Here is a 15,324-nt window from a genome sequence, read left to right as displayed (position 1 = left end):
GTAAAGCGCTATACAAATACAGGCCATTTACTATTTCAGTCACTGAGTTGATCATGAACTCCTCTGTATACCAAAATATTCTGTCCTGAAACTACAGCTTGGTTCAAATTAACTTCATGGAACAGGACAATAATGTCAAACACGGCAGCAAATCTACAACCAGCCAAGAATCCAGTCAGAGTCCAGACCTCAACCTGACTGAAAAATACTATGACAAGACCTTTCTGTGCATAAAGAAATGCCTGCAAACCTTAACAAAGTAAAGCAGAGTAAGAAAAATCCTCCAAAAATGATGTGCTGCTAAAGTTAAGCTGAAAACAATTCAAGTTACTGCTGCTACAAGGTTGTTCTACAAGCTACTGAATCACGGGGTCCACTCATTTAACACACACTGATTTAATCAGCGTTTATTAAAATCTTTTATTAAAACCTGTAACCAAGACTCTGGCCCTTTAAGGACATATGTGGCTCTGGTTTAACCTAGCATAGCTTTACTATTCCTACAGTATAAATAAACCGGTTGAGATAAATGTGCGTTAAATTAATTCGCGGTATATAAAATATACCATATACAGTTCACGGTTAAAATCCTACTACTTTTTGTTTAGTAAAATCTATACTTGCTTGTATGCAGTGGATTATAAAACTCATTTTTAACGCTTAAATGAAAACGCCTTCTAAGCGTTAGTTTTACATTTATTCTAATTATAAATATTATTATTATTTATTATTATTATTTTATTTTTTTTAGGGGCAAGCGGTAAATCATTGGATGACATCATTGGCGTGCGGTAGGGAGAACATAGACACGTCAGTGGAAGCGAGCAGTAACCAGGAAGTGGCTAGCAAGCTTAGCCAAGTACGGATAATGATCGGCTGAGACTCTGGTGTTTGGACAGGTCGGTGATGGTTTGCTCAATGAACATGTAGCTAGAAATGATAAATGAATCCGAATTTAATCGCCTGCAGGCTAACTAAGGCCAAAATATACTGCGACAGACAGCTGTTAGTCCTACCAACTCACGTTAGCATTGAGGCAACTAGCGAGTAGCGTGCAGCCTGCAGGCGACGTTGCATTGCCGGGGTGTAGGGGCGAGGAACTAGTTCACCGTTTTAAACAGGTGTCGGGAAATGGCTGCTGAAATCGAGACCTCTGCGTGTGAATGGGATACATTTATAAAAATGCTTTATAAAGTCGACATTTCCGGCTCCTGTACACAATGCAAGGTTATCAAGCTAGACCGCGTTTTTATGCTCGAGACTACGTGAACCTGCACAGTTCCTTCAGGACTGACAAGTTTAATAGGGATGCATTTTACTGGATGAATGTTTCCCCGGATATTTCCGGGTTATATGCTTTAGTCCCCGTCATGAGTCCTGCCTCCTCGGTCTGATTTCATCGATGTTAGAGTTAGAGCTTTTTTATACTTGCTATATTGCAAGACTACAATTTCTTCTCATCTCGGGGTCTCCAACACAGATCAGCTGCCTCTGTCTGCACCCTATCATAGACATCCACGAACCTTCTCTGTGGTCTTCCACTTCTCCCCCTGCTTGGCAGCTCCATATTCAGCATCCACTATCCCTCCTCTGCACACGTCCTAATCGTCTCAACCTTGGCTCTCTTTGTCTCCAAAGCACTTGACGTGATGCTTCCTGCTCACATAATACTTCAACCTTCCTTCTCTTCATCTATCAGTCATTTATGACAGCTGTGGCCACTGGCACCCTGTTGCTGGACAATAGCATCAAAGCCTGTCATTGATAATCCTGGCCTTGACTGATCCGGTATGGTAGTCTCATTTTTGATGATCCGTATGCTTGATTTGCCCATGATTTTACACTGGATACCCTTCCTGAAGTGTCCAGGCTTGGAACTTTGAAATTGATTTATTTATCCCATAATATTTATCAATCATGATAATCAGCATGATAAATCTTAACTCTTTCTTTGTTGTCTTTTTCCTAGCTTCTGTAGGGTAGGATGGGCAGGCAGAGGAAGAGGGTGGTGACGGGTGAAGCTGCTCCACCTCCACGGAAAGATGAGAAGCCCTCTGCATTTCACCGCAAGGACAAGAAAAAGAAAGTCAATATTGGGAAAATGTTCATTAACATCTCAATTGGTCTCTGCATATTCAGCCTCATCTGGTTCTTTTATGCCATCTACATGAGATCCAGCCTGGCTAAAAGGGTGGTGACTCTGCATCCGTCTCCTCACGTCCTGGATGCCAATAGCACCAATGCCAAGGTTTCCCCAGAGAGGTTCTGGGGGTCATACAGGCCTCAGGTCTACTTTGGGATGAAAACAAGGAGTCCCAGGTCTATTGTGACAGGTATGCTCACACATTTAGAGTCAGGCTAAGGCTAAACACTTGTGTCATTAAATGTTTTAATGAAAAACAGCGACTTATTGTATTTTAAACATCGGAATATTTAATAATGAATATCTAAATGGAAACAATATAGCAATGTGGCCACTTGTTGAGGTTAGTGTTTCCCAAAATGACATGTTAGAAAAACACGTTTGTCTTTGTGATTTTATTGTTTGTTCAACTCTGGTGAAAGACTTTTGAGACTGTGAAAAATCATTTTTTTAACCTTTCAAACCCCACAAACTGCCATAGGTTACAAATGTAGCTTCAACTTACTACATCTCAGAAAAACAAGTGTCTATGAATATGCTGGCCATTTCATTAGTTGCACGTGTTCGAGTGCTCATTAACACAAATATCAGCCAATCACATCACAGCAGCTTAACACATTTAGGCATGGAGACATGCTAAAGGTTGACCTGCTGAAGTTCAGCTGGTAAATGAGGAAGAAAGGTGATTGAAACTAAAATAATCACTCGTTACAACCAAAGTATGCAGAAGAGCATCTCTGAACGTACAGCACATTGAACCTTGAGGCAGACAGCTAGCAGAAGATTGCAGACGATCACTCCTGTTAATTAAGAACAGGAAATTGAGGCTACAATTTCGAAACGTTCACCAAAATTGGACATCGGAAGATTGGAAAAACGTTTGATTTCTGCTGCAAGCATTCATATTTTAGGATCACAATTTGGCGTAAGCAGCATGCACACAACGGTTCAGGCTGACGGCGGTGTAAGGGCATGGGGGATATTTTCTTGACACACTGGGATCATTAGAGTCAACTGAGCATCATTTAAACACCACAGCTTAGCTGAGTAATATTGATGATCACGTCCAGCCCTTTACGACCACTGTGTACCCATCTTCGATGAGTTTGTTTCAATGGTTTTAAACAGGAGAGTTTAGCTGTGCCTTGAAGCTCCACTTACCTACTCAGCATCCTTGGTTGAAATGAAACAAACATATAAAGTAAAAAAATATATTTAACTGTAAAATTTTATTTAAAAAAACAAAGACTGAAGAAGAATCTTTTTCTTTTTTTGTAGCTTTTCTGTCAATCACAACAAGGGCACGTTGGTAGAATACGTGAAATTTCTCTTTAATATTTAATGTAATGTAAATATGTAATTCATCTTTTATTTTATAAACCCTAATCCTCCATATTTGGATAAAATTTTGAGTGCTTCCCAAAATTAAGAACACTTTGACTGCACTTAATATTATTGATAATTAGTTGACAGGACTACTTACGGTACATTTTGAGGTACTATTTGCAGATTGCCACATAATCCTGAGCATAATTTGTACAAGTTTATTGCTTTTAACTGAATTTTTCTTTTCCGTTTATGTATAACTCTTGTCAGGCATGATGTGGATGCGTCAGTTTTCTGACTTGGACATGAATCTCAGGCACACTTGTGAGCAGGGCGATCGCCTTCAAGGCTACGGCTGGCTCATGCACGATGGCCTCACCTTTGGCGTCCAAGAAATCCGAGACAACGATTTCACGCTGACCACCGAGTTTGTTAAGAGGATGGGAGGGGATCATGGAGGAGACTGGACATGGAGGGTCACAGCCAAACAGCATGTGAGTAATAACTTTGCACGGCCGCAGCTGTTATCTCACACGATCAAAAGCAGCTGATAATATTCTGCCATCTAAGTTTATATATTTTAAATGTATTTATGTTCTTCCACTGGTCATTTGTATGTTGTTCTTCAACCACCAGAGCTCCGCCCCCCAGGCACCAGTCATCTCCCTGATGTTTTACGCAGCAGCAGACGCGCAGGGCTCGCTGCAGGCTCACGTAGAGGAGAGGAATCGCCTCGCGTCCATCACCGGTTTCTCAGAGGAGCTTGGAAACTTTAAGATCACCTTCCGAAAGCCGGTCACTGGGGAGCTGTACAGTGCTAAATACGCCACGTGAGTGTATGAGTCCAAACGTAAATAGGAAAAATAGTACACCAAATACAAAGGCAAAGAAGTTGGAGAGAACATACTTTTAAGAGGCTGCTCAGAATTATCAGGGTTAAGGATATGCATCAAACAACAGTGGTCTAAACTTTAATAAATGTAGTACAGCTGCCAAAAATTCCAATTAGCAGTCAGTGATTTAAGGTAAACCTTGATAGAACGGTGAAAACATCCACTCGTGTAGTAGGCAGGAGTCCTAAGTCAGCAAACACAAATGAATTTCTAGTAGAGAATCATGACTTGAATGAGCCATAACATTTTAATTATGTTGCACCGTCTTGGATGGTGTTTTGTGGTGTGATTTAGAGTCATCCTAATTATTACTAGAGTACCTAAAAAAGAAAAAGAAATCTAACCACTAGATGTCAGCAGATGAAGATTTTCAGACTTGATGATACAGGTTTTCTCAACATTGGGACATTTATTTTAGACGAATATGTACAAAACATTTTACAACCAGTACAACAATAAAAGAAAAAAACTAATGTACTGCTGAAACAACAGATGATATTAGTGCAGTGAAGGTGTTGTTCACAGCAGGAAAAAACTGTTGTTGCTTCTTATTGAATGGACGAGGAGTATGCTAGCTTTCTGCTAGCAGCATTTACAGGGAGGAGGAGTATTTTGCACTTTGAAGAGGGCCAGAGAAGACCAGCATAGCAAAATAGCAAGGTACAGTATGCACGGATAGAAACGATAAGAATTGTATATGAACTGTTCCAGTGATTAGCTGTGGGAAGGGGCATGATGAAGTTTTATTGTGACCTTCTGTTCAAACTCTGAGTCATTACTACAGCAGGAGATATCAGAAGTTAAGCTACAGTGTGCTAAGTTCAGTTAAGGTTGCTTAATAGTTGTAGCTGAATACAAAATACACTGTAAGGTTTTGTGTTTATTCAACTGATTTGGTACTACACGGCAGTCAATGCTAGTTTTCTGTCTTTTTCAGCTACAACTACCTTCAGACTGTGTCTCCTGGTCTGGAGAAGCTGACTGACATTGTGAAGTACAGTCTGAACCGCAGGTTTGTGTATAGCCCTCCGTCCGGCGAGAAGAAGCATTACATCGGTGTAGATACCTACAAACCCCCTCACCACCAAAACCAGCAGAAACCTGACCAGAGGAAGGAAAGCGACTTTGTGGTGTACCAGGTGACTGTTCAGACACCTTTCCAGATTGAGGTTCTGTTTGAATCTGGAAGCTTTCACGATCGCCCCAACCAGCTGGTGGGCTCCATCATGACTCAGGAGCTGGAGAAGAGGAAAGCGGAGTTTGATGCAAAGTTTGAGAAAGCTTTTGGCCTTGAGAAGAAAGGTTTTAGCCAAGCGTATATTAAATTCGGCAAGGCAGCACTCAGCAACATGCTGGGCGGAATGGGCTACTTCTTTGGGCAGTCGGTAGTACAGTCGGTCTACAATGAATACCCTCTCCTTTATCCCGAAGGTGCTTTATTCACCGCTGTTCCATCACGCTCATTCTTTCCCAGAGGATTCCTTTGGGATGAGGGCTTTCACCAGCTGCTGTTGAGTAAGTGGGATCCCCAGGTGACGAGGGAGGCCATTGCCCACTGGATTGACCTGATGAATATGGAGGGTTGGATCCCCCGTGAGCAGATTCTTGGAGATGAGGCTCACAGCAAAGTCCCATCTGAATTTATTGTTCAACGAAACGAGAACGCCAACCCCCCTACGCTTTTCTTAGCGCTTCAGGAGCTTATTGAACAATTCTCATCCAATCCAGACAAGGCAGCATTTCAGCCAACCTTGCATTTCCTCCGACGGCTCTTCCCCAGGCTCAAAACCTGGTATGAATGGTACAACACCACACAGACGGGGCCCCTACCCAATTCTTACCGCTGGCGTGGACGCGACAAGGACACCAATCTGTTTCTCAATCCCAAGACCTTGACCTCTGGGCTGGATGACTACCCACGGGCCTCACACCCCTCAGCAGATGAGCGTCACGTTGACTTGCACTGCTGGATGGCGTTGTCCTCAGGCATCATGGCTAAAGTAGCTCAGCTTCTGGGCGAGCCCCACGAGGACTACCAGCTCTCACACAAAGTGCTCAGTGACAACAACCTGCTCAGTGAGCTCCACTGGTCAGAACAACACCGTGCTTTCAGTGACTTTGGCAACCACACAGAGGATGTATCCTTGCAGAGGGAGAAGGTGTACGTACCTCCAGGGCAGCCTCGTCATCAGTTCCCCGTAGCTCGTCTCGTTCGCTCTGTCCGCAGGGCCCCCAAAGCGCAGCATGTTAATGCTTTGGGTTATGTTAGCTTGTTCCCGTTCTTACTGCAGATTCTCCAGCCCGACTCACCCAAGCTGGAGCATATTTTCCAGGATATGAGAGACTCCAATAAGCTGTGGACACCCTACGGCCTGCGATCGCTCTCCAAGTCCGATCCACTGTACATGAAGCGAAATACAGAACACGATGCCCCCTACTGGAGAGGACCTATCTGGATTAACATCAACTACTTGGCAGTCAGAGCGCTCCACTACTACAGCCACACAGAAGGGCCATACCAAGAGAAGGCAGCTGTTCTTTATGAGGAACTCAGGACTAACATTATCAATAATGTTTATAGACAGTATGTTGAAGCAGGGTATATTTGGGAGCAGTACAATGACGGCACCGGCAGGGGGCAGGGAAGCCACCCCTTCACCGGCTGGTCATCTCTGACCCTATTAATGATGGCTGAACAGTATTGATGCTGTTGATTTTTATCTCCTATCTTTTAAGATACTGGCCTTCATTTATCTGGATGTGACTGAAACAGCATTGTGCAGTAAAGAGTAGCGACACACAACGAGATCCAAAATTAGAAACTGGCTTCTGCGGTCACACTGTCTCGTTTAACCTTTGATCAGAATTAAGTGTTTTCACACAAGTATTTTTGAAGGGCAGTTTTAAACAAGCCTAAGTGCAGCTACACTGTCTTTGCCAAGTTTTTGGAGCCAAGCTCCCTCTAGTGCTTCAGATGCATTTAACTTAATTGTCTACACCTTCACTGGTCCAGCCTTTAGTACGGAAAAAGAAAACGGACATCTATGTTTGTTTGTCTTCTTAGGGAGGATTCATGTTTTAACAGCAGTGGGGATGACAGTTTTTAAACGGACAGCTGTTTGCTAAAAAAAGTTTCCTGGAAAAGTTCTACGAGTCGTGCTTTCACTTGACAAATAAGGGCCATTATCTGTAACTGTGCCATTTTCTCTTTAATCTATCATGTCTTTGATTCTCTGTCTTAATGATTGATTATTTTGGCATTTAATTGTTTAATCAGTCTTTTGGGGGGAAAAAATGTTACATTCAGTCTTTTTCAGCATTTTTTGTTGCCTGTGGTTTGACTGGCAGGGAATGCAGCAGAGACTGTGACAAAAAATAAATGGTTTAAATATTTTTTTTTTGTCAGAGTGTACTTTATTTTGGAAATACTGGTGTGTTTGCAATATTGGAAACAGTTTTGTTTTGTTTTTTTTAACTTGCTAAGCCTTTAACTGCAATTTCTGCTTGACATCCAACAAAAAGAAAATTACCCTGTTATGGTTGAAACACTGGCGGCTTTATGTCTGCTACTACAAATACACAAATGGGCCAAAAACATTAAAACCATTGACGGCTAAAAGTGATCATTTTATCACAATGAGACATCCTGCTGGGATACAGTAAGTCCTGGTATTCCTGTGGATGTTACTTTAACTACTGACCTAAATGTTGTAGATAAAGTACACCCTGTCATGGCAGCAGGCCGGTGTGCCCCACTATCCTCATCCACAGTGGCCCGTCCCCACAGCCTACAGGACCCAAACTATCTTCTGCCAGTTTCCCAGAACCAGACATCAGGCAGGTTAGATCAGGAAGGATCTACATAATGTTATACAGGTGCTTCTAATATCACGGCTGGCTGGATATATATAGTAGTTTTTACACACAAACAGTTCATTTTTTTATTCAAGCATAATCTTAGATTAGGAAAGTTGTTCTTTTTGTAGCCTTTTTATCTTCTAAGCTCCAGATCTTTATAATATCTCTGATAATATCGCCCACCCTCTAGGAGTGGATATTATCCCAAAAAACACGATTAAGCCTGAGATCTAAGTGTTAATATTTAATGAATATTATGCAGTACCACAGAGAGGCTAAGTGTGATTTTCATCCTCAATGTACAGCTTACATGGAAGGCTATCCACTCTTCCAGTTATTGACATAAAGTTGTGTTGCAGGTACTTCATGTCATTGTCAGTCAAAGCCGACGGTAGCTTCAACACGCTGTGACCTTATACAGCAGCCGGTCCTTTTTCTTTTGTGAGATGGCGCATTTGAAGGCCTTTTGCTGACGTCAATTTTTTCCCTGTTTTTTTTTTTTTTTTTTTTTTTGCATGGTTTCCATGGAGCACAGTTGTTGTGAGGGCTTGGTGCTTAATTAGCCAAGATCAAAGGCATAGAGGAGACATACATGGCAAATTCTTTTCACTCCTTGACATATGTTGCCATACATTCACGCACAGGGGCAAAGAGTGGCAATGTCCTTATTAATACTTTGACACCAGATATATAAAACGCTGGCGCTGGGAGCACTGATACGGGCTCTCAGTGTGTGTGCAATGACCACTGGGTTGCAGCCTCTACACTTTTATGAATCCTTTGAATGGACTAGATGTGCGGTTGTATAGTTGAAGGCTTAGCATGGTGCTTTAAGGTTGCATGGCTAAAAATAGTGCCTCTATCAGTTAGCAGAGCAGCAGATAGACTGAGAAGCTGCAGACTGGTAGTCCTGCTGAATGTAGTAAAAGCTACAGTATTAGTATCCATTTTTTCCCTCGATCGTGTCACCGACAATAAGTTTAAGCCTGCGCGCGGCTGCGGAAAGGCTTATAATTCACATTTTACGTTTTTGAAACTCTTACTTGACTGAATCGTTGCTGGGTATAAAGCACAAAAAAACCGCCGTATGATTTATCAATGTGAAATAATTGGCTCCGGGTTCAGTCGCGGAAGACGCAAGCTCGTCGTTTGACCCCTTGACCTGCTAACGTAAAAGCAGAGTATCAAGGGATTTTGGACACAGACGAGCCACATCATCTGCCTTTTTGCTGCTTCTCTCAGAGGAAATGGATTCCACATCCCCTCAATGCAACTACAGTCGAAAATGCATTTATTTCTTTGAAGAGTGCGGACAATCTGTGTGACTAAAGCACTCACTGCGCAATCCATCCCCCTCACCCAGGACCCTTTTTTCACAGTGAGATGGGATAATAGCCAAACAGCATCAGAGCTAACTAATGTGACTGCATAATAAACAGATGAGTCAGGGAGTATTCATTTGCATATCATCCCAACCTTATCAGAGCTTCTATACAGTGAATATTTTGTGATTGCCTGCTGCCGGTGATTCGGCTGAGTGAGTGCGGTGAATGCAGTGTCCAAAATGCAGCAGCTCTGTGGGGAAAGGGGCTTTTTTTTTTCTTTTCTTCCTGTGATGGAGAGCATTATACATGTACAGAGTAATTATAAAGTTGTCTAATAGCACCCCCTCCCACCACCCCAGCACACACATAGACACACACATACATGCACACACACAGCAGTGACTCCTGTATTGAATGTAATTACTGGGAAGGTATGCTAGAGGGAGCTAATTAATAAGGCATTTGTGAGTGGAAAAGTGGCTTTTTGAATACAGCTTAGCTATCATTTTACTTACAATGGAGAGCTACTTAGAATTAAAGCAGTATAAGTGGATAATTATGCTAATGGATCAATTTGGATTTAAGATATGGTGGCAGGCTGTATTTCTAGATGATCACTGTTCATGCATTACAGCACTACAGTGGCTCTAACACACAGTTTCTGTGCTCATGTGGGCTTGCATGTTCGTATTATTTCACTGCAGATATCAGATGTTTTCTTGTCCCGAGGCCACACGCTGCTCTGTGTGTGCGAGAGTGTGTGTGAGCGTGTGTGTGTTCTCCTCTGACACAACTTTTTTTTTTTGCCTTTCATACAAACAAACAAAGCTTCCAGGCTAACTGGCTATGAATTTGCGCTTCTTAGGAAGTAAGGTTTTTTTGTTTGTTTGTTTTTTCTCGGTCCCTGTGTATTCCTCAAGCCTCGTGGCTTTAAACTGCTCAATGGATCACGTCTCATTAGCGTACTGCATGTTAATGTTGTTGTGGAACTCCAGCTTTGACATCACTGACCACACAGGATGGCGTGACAGCGTTTGTTCTCCCCGACATCAAAAACAGCAAGCTTTCCTCTCATTAGGAGTCATCCTAATTGCTGTTTACACTAAATGGCTTTCGATAAAATTTGCTCTAGGATCTATCATATTCACTTTTACACACAAACTCCCCCCCCTCCTCCTCAGAAGCTTGCTGTTTAATACCGAACTTGCCTCAGCCAACATAGGTCTATGTATGTTATGTAAGGCCCACTATAAATAGGTTCACCCGGGATCTTTTGTCTTTACCTGATTCGCTCTTAGCCCAACAGTTTTTATTTCTGGAGAGAGCTGTGGAAGCTAGTGCAATGTAGAGCCGGCCGTTTCCATAGTTACTTTTGTTAGCTGCAAGCTCTTAACATTCTTCATCTGTTTCCTCACATGTCTGCTGTTAGCTATTTGTTTGAATGTGTTTGCATTGCAGGTCTCTGTAATGACCAGTATATGCGCGGCAGTGAAGCACCGATACGAATAATGCTTTCTAATAATTAACGGACGTACATTTTCATACACTTTGTGGAGTCACTTGATAAGAGAAAGAGCAACAAATAGAAATCGGTGTGGGTGCAGATGAGTCAGAGACTAGAATATGCCGACCTATTAACTTAAGTTGGTCAAAAGTACATGCAATTAGTTCCATGTTGCGTGAAAATGATGTAGTGCAGTGGATGTTATTGAGCTTCAGTCTAAAGGCATTGCTGGTTTGTCTGTCAAATGAAATATAGATATTTACGTTGCTTTCTCTTAATTTCATGTTATCTAACAGTATGTGTTTCGTGCGAGTTAAGGAATGCTTCACCTCTGTGGAGATGTTATAATTGAAACAGCAAAAAAAAAGAAAGAAATAAAATGTTAATGTCTTGGCTTTTTTTTTTGTTGTTTGTTTGGATTTCTTTTGAAAATGTGCAGGCAGTTAGGTAACACCAGGTGCAGTAGCTGGATCGGGCCCAAGAATCGGACTGTCAGAGAGCCGTAAGCATGGATGCAACAGAGAAGAGGGCAAGGTGGGAGCCATGCGAGCGCAGCGTGTGTGGAGGAGTCTGGGGGCATAGTTAAAGAAACACTGGGGCATTCCGCAATCACGATTGGAGAGCTGGAATCTGATTCTCACCCATCCCTGTTGTAGAACCAAAGAGTACAGGCAGGCGGCTGGGGACCAAAGTGGGCGAGTGCGAAAGTATTTTTGGATCGCACGGGAAACCTGCCACACCAACAGCAGCAGCAGCATCGGGGCCTGGTACCGGGCTTCCCTAACCCACTCCCACTCTCAGAGGAAGAGCAGGAGAGAGATGTTCCTTCAAAGACGAACCACGCTTCCGCTGCTTTCATTTTTCTTATTTGTGCTATTTCGCTTTCAATTGCCCAGTGTTTGGATGATGATGTAGTATATATAACTATGCAGAGCCCCACATGACAGAGAGAGAGAGAGGGAGAGAGAATAACGAACTTGGCAGCTGAGGCGAGTATCTTGTATTTATAGAAAGTCGTGTTTCCGGCAGAGGTTTCTGTGGTTTTAGCACTCCCAATCCATTTTTGCGGTGTCTTACTGGCCCCATTGTAGTCAGGTTTAGACTGAAGATGTTCCCTCATCTAACGCCTTGGGGGGGAGATTTGACTGTGAGACGTGTCAGAATGTGATTTGGGGGTGGCAGATGGATTTCTCCTAGCACCGTTTAACCCTTACTTTCGGAGGATTTCTCCATAAATGTTCTGTGCAGTCAGAAGCAGAAGACATTAGCAAAAAAGTACGGCACAGCTCTTGAGGCTGAATGTAAATGTGTTATATATACATATACATTTTCACACCATTAGGATGCAGAGAAGATGGGAGCTTACCTTGTTAAATTTTTTTTATTTTCTTAATCTCAGTTCTTTTGTATTTGTCTTGTGGATCCAGTGCAGTAATTTCTGTATAAGCTCTCCAGATCATGGTGGGTTTGAAGTGCTTTTTTATTTCAAACAGCAACGACAGCCTCTGCATCTCAGTGGATTTCCTGGTATGGATCAGGTTCGTCTATTATTTACTCTCAAACACTGTGGGCTGCAAAGCTGGTTGACAGGATGCCAAGGCATTGAGATTTCCAGGAGTTACTGTACACATCAGGTTCATTTTAAAGCATCAGTTGTAGGTGCAAAATGATTGTGTTCTTTTAACAAGAAGTAATGTTGATGTGACTATAGAAAGATCCAGTGATTTAGTTCAATTCAATTCAATTTTATTTGTATAGCGTCAAATCACAACAAAAGTCGCCTCAAGGCTTACTAACGTAAGTTAGTCCGGGTGTCAAACTGTTAAAGGCCGAGAAAATCAAACAGCGGCGGAGCTGTGTTGTCCGGAAAATTTAGAATTCCTATTGCAAATCGATTGATGGAAAGAAGCCTGCAACTGATTTTCAATAACTAGTGAAAGCCATCCACTTATCTGATTTGGCTTCAAACCAGAATTATAGTGTGCGCTGCAGGACAAAGGCAATAAATTCTATCAATAAGAACAGACAATTATAAGAGCACCTTTGGTCTCTGGGTGGAACACGAGCTCACATTTTTGGGGGAATTGAAAATTCAAAAATTAACACTTGCAGATCCCAAATACAATACAATCTATTGATGAGACTTTTTTGATGTGCAATTTGTTTCACTAGCTTGACTGAGACCAGAATGAGCACCACACAATGTGCATTTACATGCCAGGATGTGCCTTTTTTTGTAATGATGTGTTATAAAGGCTCAAACCATGATCTGGGTTTCATCTGTATTACTGATCTAGGTTGTTGGTAAAGCAGCGGTTAGATATTCCATTTCTTACAAAGTCAAAATAGCCAAATATACAGCAGGCATTATTGTCCACCCTAACCTTCATCTCACAGGCAATGATTTCAGAGGACACTCACTCCTTTCTGCCTCTTCAACTCGTGTCAGGCACCCACCTGGTAAGAAAAACTCCCACTGCCTGTCCAGGAGCGAACCTGAAAATAACCCAGCCAGATGCTTCACTTTGACCTAAACATCCAATAAAGCAGTTGCAACGTTACCAATGAGTTAACATAGACTTACTATGTTTTTTCTGTCAGAGTAGGCCCGATATCATCAGGACACTGCTATTTTTTTCACATGCAGACACTAAACGCTATGAAATACCGAGTGTATTTCATGGAAAATGTTAGCAGCGTGACTTTGAGCACAAAAGTAAAATCAATTGGCCCACCACTGTGGTCTAGACTGAAAATATCAAAAACTTTTATTTTACGCTCTTCCTCTGTGATCCCTTGACTGATGATTTAGAGCCGCCAGCAGGCTTTTCCTTTTTTTTTTTTTTTTTACCTTTTTCCTGAAGTATCTTCACATTTAATAGAAGACGTGCAGCGCAAAATTCCTATAAATATTCATGATTGTCCGGTGACACATCTTAATGGCTTTGATTATCCTCTGACTTTTCCTCCAGTCTAACGGCGAGGCTGACATTTCTGCACTGTGGAAAGATTTTGCAAGAAATTTGCTACACGTGTTAAAGCCCGTCCTCAATGAAGTGGCGATCCACTTCATGTAGCAGGTCCAGATTTTAATTTGTCTCGCTCTTCATGACAAAACAAGTGCAATTGTGTTAATTGCGCAGAAGCAAATGTTTGCATTTTAGCGTGCTGAGCCAAATTTTGCAACTCTGCTGGCATCTTGAAGCATCTGCAGGGAATTACTTGTGCAGGTATTTTGAAGGATTGTTCAAAATTAATTTCAGTAATAGTAAAAAAAAAAAAGAACACACATTATCAGTTGAATCTGACTAAAAAAGAAAGTAAAAGCTTAAGAGGTTTGCTGACTGTGCCTCAAAATAATGTTTTAAAAAGCATTTTTGTGGAAGTTGTAACATTATCTTTCCCATACATTTCAGTTCAGGGTTATTTAAGTGCCATGCCTCTGATATAGCTCTCACGTCTCTTATTTCTGGCTAGGCTAAAATGTTGGACAGGGTTTCATGTAATAATAATAATAATAATAATAATAATATTGCCATTTTCAGTGTGTCAACATTTAGCCCAAAGCCTCACAGCCTTAGCAGGGCTGTGGACTTCACAAAGGAAAGAGCTAAAGCAGAAGTAGGCGCTCAGTGTTTGTTTGTCTGTTTGTTCATTTGTCTGTCTGTTTTCAGGAGGATAAAAGACAAAACAGAAAACTGCCAAGCAGACTTTCATGAACCTTAGAAGGGAAATGGAATAGAAAGAATCCATTCAGTTTTAGGGCAGGTCTGGTTCACTCTTTTTTTAAACCCTTTGTCACCCAAATATCAGACATATTATTATCAGACTTATTTTGTAATTTTAGCTGCAAAAGTAAAAAAGTAATAGTCGTCTTTCAGGAACCATCTGAATTTCCCCTCTAGCCCAAAATGTTTGAGGAGCTCTGGTAATGTGAGGCGCACATGGTGAAATCTAGGCGGAGCTGATTTTTCTGTCTGTGTTCAGACAGCAGTACCTTGTGAATGCTTTGTGCTACCACGATACACCGAATATCCCCATAAAACTCGTCTTCTCTACTTTCCGAAAGCATTTAAATTTCGTAACTAGCACGAACGGAGTTACGGTTATTTGAAGAGCTCTTGTAAAAAGGGCCCTACACCGGGCTGATAGTAAAAAGATGGGTTAAGATGCCAAAACAGGGCACTTGACTCGGCAGAGGATGTGCTCCATAAGCGCCCTTCTAGTTTAAATGTGCCCTGTCGTGTTTATATGTCAGATTGACAGTCATGCAAT

General features: G+C 41.9%; 1 protein-coding gene across 2 annotated transcripts; it reads left to right on the top strand.

Annotated features, from left to right (window-relative positions):
• Nucleotides 1-782: 782 nt before the first annotated feature.
• mogs (mannosyl-oligosaccharide glucosidase) lies at nt 783-7,755 on the top strand. Of its 2 annotated transcripts, none has more exons than XM_005941997.3 (5): nt 783-899; nt 1,970-2,333; nt 3,740-3,963; nt 4,106-4,299; nt 5,300-7,755. In XM_005941997.3, the coding sequence occupies exons 2-5, from the start codon at nt 1,985-1,987 to the stop codon at nt 7,065-7,067; spliced, it is 2,535 nt and encodes an 844-aa protein (XP_005942059.1). In that variant the 5' UTR covers nt 783-899; nt 1,970-1,984; the 3' UTR covers nt 7,068-7,755. The 2 variants fall into 2 exon arrangements, with proteins under 2 accessions (XP_005942059.1, XP_042084456.1); XM_042228522.1 differs by lacking the exon at nt 783-899 and adding an exon at nt 914-1,788.
• The last annotated feature ends 7,569 nt before the right edge of the window (nt 7,756-15,324 follow it).

The sequence above is a fragment of the Haplochromis burtoni genome, unplaced genomic scaffold (assembly GCF_018398535.1).
Source record: "Haplochromis burtoni strain Fernald_Lab_line unplaced genomic scaffold, NCSU_Asbu1 Contig_328, whole genome shotgun sequence".
Lineage (NCBI taxonomy): Eukaryota > Metazoa > Chordata > Actinopteri > Cichliformes > Cichlidae > Haplochromis > Haplochromis burtoni.
Note: the sequence above shows the minus strand (reverse complement) of the source record. Positions and strands in the feature narration are given on the sequence as shown.